This window comes from Phyllopteryx taeniolatus, chromosome 6, assembly GCF_024500385.1.
Source record: "Phyllopteryx taeniolatus isolate TA_2022b chromosome 6, UOR_Ptae_1.2, whole genome shotgun sequence".
NCBI lineage: Eukaryota > Metazoa > Chordata > Actinopteri > Syngnathiformes > Syngnathidae > Phyllopteryx > Phyllopteryx taeniolatus.
This window is the reverse complement of record NC_084507.1, coordinates 12,090,638-12,104,450: the sequence shown is the minus strand read 5'-3', so window position 1 is coordinate 12,104,450 and position 13,813 is coordinate 12,090,638. Positions and strand designations below refer to the sequence as shown.

Genomic DNA, 13,813 nt, shown 5'->3' with positions numbered 1-13,813 from the left:
CACTGTATTATATTGCAGCCATTTGCTAAAATAATTAAAGTTTTTTTTCCTCATTAATGTACACACAGCACCCCATATTGACAGAAAAAAATGGATTTGTTGAAGTTTTTGCAGCTATATAAAAAAAGAAAACCTGAAATATCACACAGCCATAAGTATTGAGACAGTTTGCTCAGAATTTAGTAGAAGCACCCTTTTGAGCTAATACAGCCATGAGTCTTTCTGGGAATGATGCAACATGTTTTTCACACCTGGATTTGGGGATTCTCCGCCATTCTTCCTTGCAGACCCTCTCCAGTTCTGTCACGTTGGATGGTGAATGTTGGTGGGCAGCCATTTTCAGGTCTTTCCAGAGATGCTCAATTGGGTTTAAGTCAGGGCTCTGGCTGGCTCATTCAAGAACAGTCACGGAGTTGTTCTGAAGCCACTCCTTCGTTATTTTAACTGTATGCTTAGGGTCATTGTCTTGTTGGAAGGTGAACCTTCGGCCCAGTCTGAGGTTCTGAGCACTCTGGAGAAGGTTTTTGTCCACGATATCACTGTACTTTGCTGCATTAATTTTTTCTTCGATTGCAACCAGTCTCCCTGTCCTTGCAGCTGAAAAACACCCCCACAGCATGATTCTGCCACCACCATGCTTCACTGTTGGGACTGTATTGGACAGGTGATGAGCAGTGCCTGGTTTTCTCCACAAATACTGTTTAGAATTAAGGCCAAAATGTTCTATCTTGGTCTCACCAGAGAATCATATTTCTCACCATCTTGGAGTCGTTCAGGTGTTTTTTTTTTTTTTTTTTTTTTTTTTTTAGCAAACACCATGCGGGCTTTCATGTGTCTTGCACTGAGGAGAGGCTTCCCCAACTGCCTCAACGCCCCAACTGGTGGAGGGCTGCAGTGATGGTTGACTTTATAGAACTTTCTCCCATCTCCCGACTGCATCTCTGGAGTTCAGTCATGGTGATCTTTGGGTTCTTCTTTACCTCTCTCACCAAGGTTCTTCTCCCCCAATTGCTCAGTTTGGCCGGACAGCCAGCTCTTGGAAGGGTTCTGGTCATCCCAAACGTCTTCCATTTAAAGATTATGGAGGCCACTGTGCTCTTAGGAACTTTAAGTGCAGCAGAATTTTTTTTGTAACCTTGGTCCGATCTGTGCCTTGCCACAATTCTGTCTCTGAGCTCTTCAGACAGTTCCTTTGACCTCATGATTCTCATTTGCTCTGACATGCACTGTGAGCTGTAAGGTCTTATATAGACAGGTGTGTGGCTTTCCTAATCAAGTCCAATCAGTATAATCAAACACAGCTGGACTCCAATGAAGGTGTAGAACCATTTTAAGGATGATCAGAAGAAATGGACAGCACCCGAGTTAGATATATGAGTGTCACAGCAAAGGGTCTGAATACTTATGACTGTGTGATATTTCAGTTTTTCTTTTTTAATAAATCAGCAAACATTTCAACAATTATTATTTTTTCTGTCAATATGTAATGTGTGTACATTAATGAGGAAAAAAATGAACTTAAATTATTTTAACAAATAGCTGCAATATAAAAAAGAGTGAGGTCACTGATGGTGTAGTGGTGCACTCGCCTGACTTTGGTGCAGGCAGCGTGGGTTCAGTTCCCACTCAGTGACTGTGTGAATGTGAGTGCGAATGGTTGTCCGTGTCTATATGTGCCCTGCGACAGACTGGCGACCAGTTCAGGGTGTAGTCCGCCTTTCGCCCGAAGTCAGCTGGGATAGGCTCCAGCGCCCCGCGACCCTGACCAGGATAAGCGGTGTTGAAAATGGATGGATAAAAAAAGAGTGAAAATTTTAAGCGTGTCTGGATACTTTCCAGACAAAATCTGTGATCTAGCCAGTAATGACTGGATATACAGTATAATGACCGTGGTGACACTCCCAAACAATGCCATATAGCAAATATGGAATATGAAAGACGAATACATATAGATGTACACTATATCTGTTCTGTTGCATAGTACATGAAAAGTGCCTTGTATTTTGAGAGAAACTCCATGTGATATTTTTCCTGTTCCGCCTACTTAAGTAAAATTATAAGACACAAAGTTATTGCAGTAAACATTATGAAAGAAAATCAGCAGGCAGCATGAAAGTGAAAAGCAAAACAACCCGCGGCGGCGTCGTTCCGTTTGGCATGCTGTCATTCCGTCACTCACATCTCACTCTGTGAAGCCAGTCACCGCATGTTAAAAATAAGCGTTTCAATCGGGACCCGGCGCCGTCGAGAGCGAGCCGACTTAAGCTGGCTCGCGGGCACAACAACGGAGCGTGCACGGCTTCACGCAACACACCGACCGGTTTGTCTTTTTGTTTATTTCCATTCGTATCTTGAGGCGAAAATGTCACATTTTGACGTCGGACCACATGTCATCGTTATTCCCTTTAGGCCTGCACCGTTCACAGAGTTTGGGTCACAAGTGTAGCCATTTCTCATTACGAAAATGCAAATCATGCACAAACCCTAATTCCAATGAAGTCGTGACGTGTAAAATGTAAATAAAAACAGAATACAATGATTTGTGAATCCTTTTCAACCTATATTCAATTGAATTCACTACAAAGACAAGCTATTTAATGTTCAAAGTAATGAATGTTATTGTTTGTTTTTGTTTTTTGCAAATATTTTCTCATTTTGAATTTGATGCCTACAACACACACCAAAAAATCTGGGACAGGGGAAACAAAAGACTGGGAAAGTTGAGGAATGCTCAAAAAACACCTGTTTGGAACATTCCACAGGTGAACAGGATAATTGGAAACAGGTAAGTGTCATGACTGGGTATAAAAGGAGCCACGTCGAATGGCTCATTTGTTCACAAAGTAAGAATGGGACGAGGTTCACCACTTTGTGAACAACTGCGTGAGCAAATAGTCCAACAGTTTAAGAACAACATTTCTCAATGCACAATTGCAAGGAGTTTAGGGATTAAATCATCATACAAATCCAATTTAATATTTTTTAAATATCTGACCCAGGCTTCTTTTGTTTGTGGATATAAATCAGATATGTATCTTATGTGTGTGCAGTATGGACGTGCAGGTTGCACTTATCTGATCAAAAGGCGACAAACGTCACAATTGTTCGACAAAACAGATGCGGAAGAAGGAGCAGAAAACAGTCAGTGGTGAAAAGAACATGCTTTCCAACTGATAAATATAAGAAAATGTTGGCTCCGGTTGCACGAAATCCTGGAAATTGCCACAAATGCCTAATGATGAGATCTACGCGGCCACATTTACTTCTGTCAACACAGCACCTCGTATTTGTACGCATGTTTGTGTTGTCATGGAGTCATTCCATCCGCAGTAAAAGCTACATTTGTTTTGGGAATGTGAACGACTACATGAGATGATCGGATTTAACAAAAAATCCGAATTGAGTATCATGCCCTGCAGTGTGAACGTAGCCTTAGTGTTAGTGTTGGGGATAATGATTTCATTGTAAATTTTTCTTTTGACTATATTTTCATTTATTTTTAAACCCTCTGTGTGGATATAATAAAATAACTCACTAAACAAATTAATTTAGAAATAATTTTAATCAAATTATTAGAATTGTTTTTATTTAGAATTAGTGAGATTATTTGTAGATATTTTTCTAACTTTCGACTTTATTATCCCATCACCTAAAATAATAACAATAATAATAATCGTAACAATAATAATAATAATAATTTTACTTTTAGATATAGTTTGTATTTAATTAATATATATTTTTTCACAAACAATTTTGAAGTTTTGGTCCAAAATTAATGTTTGTGTTTATAATAAATATTAATGAGTGCAGTATTATATGAATATCTGTGTTGTTCTTTTTGTAGTATTATTTTTTTTATTCTTCTACTTAACATACAATACCGTTGGAGAGTCGGGCTCAAATTAGCAATTTCTCTTCATAAGTATTTATTTACTAGTCCATTTATTCTTACTATTTACCACTCGTAGATGCTGGACTAATCAATGTTAATAGCTTTACTCTCCTGTCGAACATGGAGTTTAGATATTCCATTAGTAGAAATGTGTGCATCAAAGTAAAATTCGCTCAATGCACAATGCTACTGAACAATGTGCTGCACTAATGGCAGCTCACTAAAAGCAAATTATCCAAAGCATTTTCCTTTTCCGAGGAGCTGATCAAATTTGTTAAAGTGCTTCTGAGAAATGTGCATTCTGCCCTCTTTAACTGTCAAATTAGTGTATAGTCAAGCAATTACTTAATGTACACTAAGGAGATTTAGCCCTGTGCTGTGCAAAATGGAAAGGATTCATTTCATCCAGTGCGAGGCGTTCCCACGGGTTATGTGTGCATCGTGTTGTGATGCCACAATTCAACGGACAATTTGAACTAAGTGGCTACAAAACCAACATATTGGAAAAAAATTGCACAACATATTGTACAGTGGCAGCTTGACTTATGAGTTTAATTTCATTCCGTGATCACGCTTGCAACACAAATAACTTGGATCTCAAATCAAGTTGGAAATGTCATTTATCTTTTACACCCCCCCCCAAAAATAAAAAAAAACATTGTAATTTGTTTTTAAATAATAAAAAATGGCACCCTGCAATATTATCCGTATCAAAACATACAGTAATAACATCATTAAAATGTAAAAAAAAAATTAACGTTTTTGCAACAGGCTTTATTTCAATGGACATTGTGCTGCTCCTTCTGGTGTGCGCGCTTTGCCCACCAGCGCTGGGGGGCAGTATAATACATTCATACATACATACATAAATATATACATGCATACATACATACATGTTTGATGATGAAACGCGAAGACCGTTGCAACTAGGCTAAGTCCTTTTACTGTCATACTGCATTTTGATTTTATTTAGAAAAACTTCAATTGTTTATTTTGATTTAACGTTTACTAGTTTACCAAATACTATGCTATATGTATGCTATTTAAAAATAAAATAGATTACAATCAGCGGAAAGTTGCTGTTATTTACCCAAAGAGCTGCAATACCGTGAAACCAAGATCAAGCTCAAAGTTATCATAACATAAATATATATGATATTCTCATAATAGTGTTTTTTTTTTTTTTTTTTTTTGCAAAGGATAATATAGCAACTGTATGCCTGTTTTATTTATTTATTGTTATATGTGTATGTGTTGATGCCTGTTATATTTATTTATTGTTATATTAGTATGTGTTGCTGCACCGTCTGTGTTCAAATCTCAGTTGTTTAAAGGTTTATAAGTGCCACGCTCCATGCTAGTTTCATTATCCTGTCTGTAGTGTTTTGCATTCACATGTGCCATAGTGTGGATCTTGCTCACCTACCAATGCAGTTGCTGACATTAAGTTTTACTTCTTGAGACAGCAAACTAGTTAGGACTGAATCAACAGCAACAACCTCCCCCCCCCCCCCAAAAAAAAAACAAAAAAAACACAAGGATAGTCCACAACAGTCAATCACATATCAGTATCTAGTTTTCCACAAACCAGCCCGTGGTGAACGCATTGCAGTATGTGGTTGAGAAGTGAATATTTACCGCAGAAAGACACTTGCATGTAATGCGCATGTAGAAATGTTAGTTTTCCTCTTTTGCATTGAAATAAAAAGACTCGTCAATGGAGAGTGAGGTGGGCGAGCGACTTGGATGTTTGGCATGTCTGATGGAACACAACAGGCTCCTTCTATCCATTAAGGCTTCAGACTTCAAAGAGTCACTGCGTATTTATCTGTATTTTCCCTCCATTTAGTCACACGAAGGCCCGGCATCTTTTGTTGAAGATGATCGATGCTAATGTGTTTGTTTTTTTTCTCCAATATGCTTTTATCCAGGCGGGATTTTCGAGCAAATGGACGGACCCGTCTCCCTGGTCAGCGCTGAGGAGCTGGCCTTCAAATTTGCCGTCAACAACATCAACAGAAACAGGACCTTACTGCCCAACACCACGCTGACGTATGACATACAGAGGATTAACATCTACGACAGCTTCGAGGCATCCAGGAAAGGTGGGTCAATGTCTCTCTGATGTCCACTTTCGGAGAAGTTTCATAAGCGTAAAATTTGGATCGCCATACTCCAGCACGCCCACGACCCTAGTGACTTTAAGCGGGATAGAAAATGGATGGATGGATGGATATTTCAAAGTAAAATATCCAAATGGAACATAGACTAGTAGAATTTGACCAAAAATAAGCTATTCTATTTTGACAAAACTAGCAAAATCTGATTAGAAAACTCTTAAAATATGACCCCCCCCCAAAAAATAAAAAAAAATAAAATAAAAAATCTGAATTTTACAAAACATTCTTTTGATAAAAACATTTGGATACAAAAAATAATTAACAAATAGAATCAACAGAACAAACACAAAAATTGACAAAAAATAAGTACTTGACAAGGAAACTACCAAAATATGACCCCCAAAAAGAAATCTAAATTGTATGAAATTATTTTAATCGACAAATATATTCTATTTTGAATAAAAACTAAAAATATGACGAGAAAACGATCAAAACAGGATTTTACAACAACAACAAAAAATGGATCGCAAACAGACTTGAAATTGACAGGAAACAAATTTTGACGGGAAGAGTAAAATCCCAACAACGAAAACTATAAGAAAATACACAAAAATAGCAAAAGTCAAAATAGGACTTTCTTCTTTTCCTTTCGGCTTGTCCCTCAGAGGTCGCCACAGCGCGTCATCCTTTTCCATGTAAGCCTATCTCCTGCATCCTCCTCTCGAACACCAACTGCCCTCATGTCTTCCCTCACGACATCCATCAACCTTCTCTTTGGTCTTCCTCTAGCTCTCTTGCCTGGCAGCTCCATCCTCATCATCCTTCTACCAATATACTCACTATTTCTCCTCTGGACGTGTCCAAACCATCGAAGTCTGCTCTCTCTAACTTTGTCTCCAAAACATCGAACCTTGGCCGTCCCTCTGATGAGCTCCTTTCTAATTTTATCCAACCTGGTCACTCCGAGAGCAAACCTCAACATCTTCATTTCTGCCACCTCCAGCCCTGCTTCCTGTTGTCTCTTCAGTGCCACTGTCTCTAATCCGTACATCATGGCTGGCCTAACCACTGTTTTATAAACTTTGCCTTTCATCCTAGCAGAGACTCTTCTGTCCCATAACACACATGACACCTTCCTCCACCCGTTCCAACCTGCTTGGACCTGTTTCTTCACTTCCTGACCACACTCACCATTGCTCTGGACGGTTGACCCCAAGTATCTAAAGTCCTCCACCCTTGCTATCTCTTCTCCCTGTAGCCTCACTCTTCCCCCACCACCCCTCTCATTCATGCACATATATTCTGTTACTTTGGCTAATCTTCATTCCTCTGCTTTCCAGTGCATGCCTCCATCTTTCTAACTGTTCCTCCACCTGCTCCCTGCTTTCACTGCAGATCACAATGTCATCTGCAAACATCATGGTCCACGGGGATTCCACTCTAACCTCATCTGTCAGCCTATCCATCACCACTGCAAACAGGAAGGGGCTCAGGGCTGATCCCTGATGCAGTCCCACTTCCACCTTAAATTCGTCTGTCACACCTACAGCACACCTCCCCGTTATGCTGCTGCCCTCGTACATGTCCTGTATTATTCTAACATACTTCTCTGCCACTCCAGACTTCTGCATGCAGTACCACAGTTCCTCTCTGGGTACTCTGTCATAGGCTCTCTCTAGATCTACAAAGACACAATGTAGCTCCTTCTGACCTTCTCTGTACTTTTCCATCAACATCCTCAAGGCAAAGAATGCATCTGTGGTACTCTTTCTAGGCATGAAACCATTCTGTTGCTCACAAATACTCACTTCTGTCCTGAGTCTAGCCTCCACTACTCTTTCCCATAACTTCATTGTTTGCCTCATCAATTTTATTCACCCTTGTTCTTAAAAATGGGCACCAGCACACTTTTCCTCCATTCCTCAGGCATCTTCTCACGCGCTAGAATTCTATTGAACAAGCTGGTCAAAAACTCCACAGCCACCTCTCCTAGATGCTTCCATACCTCCACAGGAATGTCATCAGGACCAACTGCCGTTCCATTTTTCATCCTCTTTAATGCCTTTCTAACTTCCCCCTTACTAATCATTGCCACTTCCTGGTCCACCACACTTGCCTCTACTACTCTCCGTTCTCTCTCATTTTCCTCGTTCATCAACTCCTTGAAGTATTCTTTCCATCGAGCTAGCACACTGCTGGCACCAGTCAACATTTCTATCACACTAACCTGATGCACATCCTTCCCATCTCTATCCCTCTGTCTGGCCAACCTGTATAGATCTTTTTCTCCTTCCTTAGTGTCCAACCTGCCATACATGTCATCATATGCCTCTTGTTTGGCCTTTGCCACCTCTACCTTTGCCCTGTGTCGCATCTCAATGTATTCCTTTTGCCTCTCCTCGGTCCTCTCAGTGTCCCACTGAGCTAACCTTTTTCCTTGTATGATTTCCTGTACTGTGAGGTTCCACCACCAAGTCTCCTTCTCTCCTTTCCTGCCAGAAGATACACCAAGTACTCTCCTGCCTGCCTCTCTGATCACCTTGGCTGTAGTGGTCCAGTCTTCTGGAAGCTCCTCCTGTCCACCGAGAACCTGTCTCACCTCTTCCCAAAAAGCTGCACAACACTCATCCTGTCTCAGCTTCCACCACATGGTTCTCTGCTCTGCCTTTGTCTTCCTAATCTTCCTCCCCACCACCAGAGTCTTCTTACACACTGCCATCCTATGCTGTCTAGCCACACTCTCCCCTACCACTGCCTTACAGTCTGTAACCTCGTTCAGATTACATCATCTGCACAAGATGTAATCCACCTGCGAGCTTCTACCTCCGCTCTTATATTCACCCTATATTCCTGCCTCTTCTGGAAAAAAGTGTTCACTGCAGCCATTTGCATCCTATTTGCAAAGTCTACCACCATCTGTCCCTCCAAGTTCCTTTCCTAGATGCCAGACTTACCCATCACTTCTTCATCACCCCTCTTTCCTTCACCAACATGTCCATTACAATCTGCACCAATCACGACTCTCTCTCTGTCTGGGATGCTCAGAACTACTTCGTCTAGCTCCTTCCAGAATTTATATTTCACCTCTAGGTCATATCCTACCTGTGGGGCATAGCCACTAATCACATTATACATAACACCCTCAATTTCAAGTTTCAGCCTCATCACTCGATCTGATACTCTTTTCAGCTTCAAGACATTCTTAGCCAACTCTTCTTTTAAAATAACCCCGACTCCATTTCTCTTCCCATCTACACCAATAAAATAAAATTAGAATAAAAAAATAAAATAATTTAAACCCTGTCGTGACGGAAAGAACGAGATCCCGGATACAAGCGGCCGAAATGAGTTTCCTCCGCAGGGTGTCCGGGCTCTCCCTTAGAGATAGGGTGAGAAGCTCGGTCATCCGGGAGGATCTCAGAGTAGAGCCGTTACTCCTTCACATCGAGAGGAGCCAGATGAGGTGGCTGGGGCATCTGATTTGGATGCCTCCCGGACGCGTCCCTGGTGAGGTGTTCCGGGCACGTCCCACCGGGAGGAGACCCCGGGGACGACCCAGGACACGCTGGAGAGACTACATCCTTCGGCTGGCCTGGGAACGCCTCGGGATCCCCCCGGAAGAGATGGATGAAGTGGCTGGGGAAAGGGAAGTCTGGGCGTCCCTGCTGAAGCTACTGCCCCCACGACCCGACCTCGGATAAGCGGTAAAAGATGGATGGATGGAATTTAAACCCTGCCCCTAAACCTCTAGCCTTACTGCCTTTCCATCTGCTCTCCTCGACACACAATATATCAAAACTTTCTCCTCATCATCATGTCAACCAACTCCCGAGATTTTCCTGTCATAGTCCCAACATTCAAAGTCCCCACATTCAGTTCGAGGCTCTGTGCTTTCCTCTTCTCTTTCTGCCGAAGAACCCGCTTTCCACCTCTTCTTCTTCTTCAACTTCAACCCATAGTAGCTGAATCTACATCGGTGCCCTGCAGGTTGACGGCGCCGACGTTGTTAACCCGGGCCACGACCGATCCGGAATTCTTTGGATGAACGCTCATATTTGTTTGGCAAAGTTTTAAGCCGGATGCACTTCCTGACGCAACCCTCTGCATTTATCCGGGCTTGGGACCGGCCTACAGTTTGCACTGGCTTGTGCCCCCCATAGGGCTGCATTTATAAAAATATGACTTTAAAAACCTCATTTGTACCAAGAACAATAAAACTAATCCAAAGTGAAACTTTTTTCATGTGGTATTTAAAATGCTTTGACAAATTGTCACAACTCTCCAATTTTGACAAAAATATAAATTTGACAAGAAAACGCAATATTTTCCAAAATCAATTTAAAAAATGATGAGGAAACTATTAACCTTTTGCTGCAAAATTGACTGTTAAACTACCAAAAATGAAACAAAAATCACAAACATGAAAATTAATCAAAATAAAAAACATCAACATTGGACCCCCCAAAACAAAACAAATCAAAATACGACCCCCCCCCCAAAAAAAGATAAAAATATGTTGAAAGAAAACAAACAAATGTATTAGACATTATGAATTTCATAATATAAAATCAATTTTCACCTTAGCTGAGCTGTATTGTGCTGAGCAGGCAGAACCTTTACTGTGTGACAATTAAGTACGCTGGTCTCACATTCATGCTCTCTCTTTCTGTCTGTGGCAGCGTGCGACCAGCTGTCCCTGGGAGTGGTGGCCATCTTCGGGCCGTCGCACAGCTCGTCGTCCAACGCCGTGCAGTCCATCTGCAACGCGCTGGAGGTGCCCCACGTGCAGGTGCGCTGGAAGCACCACCCCATGGACAACAGGGACACTTTCTACGCCAACCTGTACCCCGATTACTCGTCACTCAGCTCCGCCATCCTCGACCTGGTGCAATTCCTCAAGTGGAAAACGGCCACCGTGGTCTATGACGACAGTACGGGTGAGCGCCGTTTGACAGATAAAACATTAGGGACACATCCACAAGCCAACAATTTCTTTCATATAAATTATTATATATATATATATATATATTTGATTAAATCAATTATTAAAAAAAAGTAAAAATATTATGCAGACTTTTTGCTTGTACCAATCATACTCTTATATGAATGAATATATATATATATATATATATATATATATATATATATATATATATATTTGATTAAATCAATTATTAAAAAAAAGTAAAAATATTATGCAGACTTTTTGCTTGTACCAATCATACTCTTATATGAATGAATATATATATATATATATATATATATATATATATATATATATATATATATTTGATTAAATCAATTATTAAAAAAAAGTAAAAATATTATGCAGACTTTTTGCTTGTACCAATCATACTCTTATATGAATGAATATATATATATATATATATATATATATGTGTGTGTTGTTATATCCATTTTCTTTACCGCTTATCCTCACTAGGGTTGCAGACTGCTGGAGCCTATCCCAGCAAACTTTGGGCGAGAGGCGGGGTATACCCTGAACCGGTCGCCAGCCAATCACAGGGCACATAGAAACAAACAACCATTCGCACTCACATTCACACATACGGGAAATTTAGAATCTTCAATCAACCTACCACGCATGTTTTTGGCACGTGGGAGGAAACTGGAGTGCTCGGAGAAAACCCACTTTGGCACGGGGAGAACATGCAAACCCCACACAGGCGGGGCCGGGATTTGAACCCCGGTCCTGAGAACTGTGAGGCAGATGTGATAACTAGTTGTCCACCCTGCCGGCGATGTATTTTCTCCATTTTTCATCCATTTTCTTTACCGCTTATACTCAAACCCAGTTCCCAGAACTGTGACGCAGATGTGCTAACGCACAATGTGAAACGCCTCAGTTGGGCTAACGGAGCAAGCATTGAAATCGTGCTCGTTGTAAACCTTTAAACAACAAATATTTAATCACAAATGGTGTAAGACACATACAGACCACATACAATATTACTCACTGGCATATATCAAATAAAAATCTATACAATTAAAATACCATTGAAATAATCATTGAATGTATTATGATTATTATTTTTTTTCTTTTTGGATTCAGGAGAAATGCGCTTTTTTTTAAGTTACTCTTTTATGATGCAATCCAACAAAAATTATAATAATAAAAGAGATACAATAATCCATGGTATGTTTCTGTAAAAAATGACAGATTTAGATTTATTCAGGAGGAATTTGCTCACTTTTCGATATAGATTTCAAATTCTCTTAAATGAATATCTTGAGATTTTCTGACGAAGACATTTTACTGCAACAATAACCATGTTCTCTGTCAAATGAAAACCTCCGTCATTGTCAAACAAAATCATCTTTTTGATACTGCTCATTTATTGAATGTCATGATACTGTGCAAGTGTACCTAATGAAGTGTCCACTTTACGTTCTCCCAGGCTTGATAAGACTGCAGGAACTGATCATGGCGCCTTCCAGGTACAACATCCGGCTGAAGATCCGACAACTGCCGGTGGACACGCAGGACACGCGGCCCCTCCTCAAGGAGATGAAGAAGAGCCGCGAGTTCCGCATCATCTTTGACTGCAGCCACCACATGGCCGCGCAGATCCTCAAGCAGGTGAGTGGCAACGTCCAAGGATGTCCAACGGGGAATCCTGACCACTTGGTTGAGGAGTTCCATGAAAAATATATGAGTTTAGTTCACATAAAGTACAAAATAAGACAATCGCCAATATAAAATAACAAAGAGTTGGAAAAAGTACAAAAATATAAGACGAATAAAGCACTACTGATCAATAGAAAGTTAGTCATTTACTAACCACAAAGAAAAAAAATTACAAAACAGAAAGCTTAAATTAAATGTAAGAAAAAAAGCAGCACAGATATTACACAATTCCAAAATTTGACTGAAAACTAAACAATAATTTGACTTAATAAAATGACGAGAATCAAAATTGTCAAATAAACTTATTTGGACAAATTAAAATGCTTGTAATAATTTGAGAAAGAATGATGTGAAAAAAATGGATATGAAAAAAAATAAACATTTACCCAAAACTCTAAATTTGCTAAGAAAACTCAAAAAATATGACAAAAACCTACATTTGATTGAGAGAATCAAAAAGAAATAAAAATTGACAAAAAAAATTATCATTACTTTAACAAACCTTAATTTTTAAAAATGTCTTAAAAATGTGACAAAACGATACAAATTTAATTTTAAAAAAATGACAAAAATCTAAATTTCACCAAAAGGAAACGATCAAAATGTGACCATGATTTTTTTTTAACAAATGTGAATATGAATGTTGTAAAAACATTGGGTAACAAAAAAGTTATGAATTAAAAGTTTGAAGAAACTATTAAAATTTGTCCAAAAAATTACAAAAATCTAAATTTGACCAGAAAATTACAAATTTGAAAGAAAATAAAAACTTAAGGATAACTACCAATATTTGACCCAAACAATAAACATTACAAGAAACATTTTTGAGGAAATCATGAAGATTTGTCCAAAAAAAAAAATTTGATGGAAAACCAAAAAAAGAAATTATAATTTGACAAAAAGTAATAAGATTTAAAAAAAAAAAAAAAGAGTACCCCAAAATTTAAAATTTTGACAATCCAAATTTAAGAATTAAAGATCATTTAAAATTTGACCAGAAAACTCAATTTGACAAAAAATAAATAAAATGTGTAGTATTAAAATATGGCACAAAAGAAAATCTACAAAAAATATGACCTAAACAACAAATCTGGAATAAAACCAAAGAATGAATTATAATTTGACAAAAGGTATTAAAATTTTAAAAAAGAA

At 39.2% G+C, this 13,813-nt stretch overlaps 1 protein-coding gene across 2 annotated transcripts in view; it reads left to right on the top strand.

The window, feature by feature from the left end:
- Positions 1-13,813, top strand: part of grik3 (glutamate ionotropic receptor kainate type subunit 3) — a 153,212-nt gene that overhangs the window by 66,521 nt on the left and 72,878 nt on the right. For both annotated transcript variants that reach the window (XM_061777099.1, XM_061777100.1), the window contains exons 2-4: positions 5,824-5,997; positions 10,692-10,949; positions 12,432-12,613. In XM_061777099.1, the coding sequence (XP_061633083.1) occupies positions 5,824-5,997; positions 10,692-10,949; positions 12,432-12,613 (614 nt within the window). The remainder of the gene's footprint in view (positions 1-5,823; positions 5,998-10,691; positions 10,950-12,431; positions 12,614-13,813) is intronic.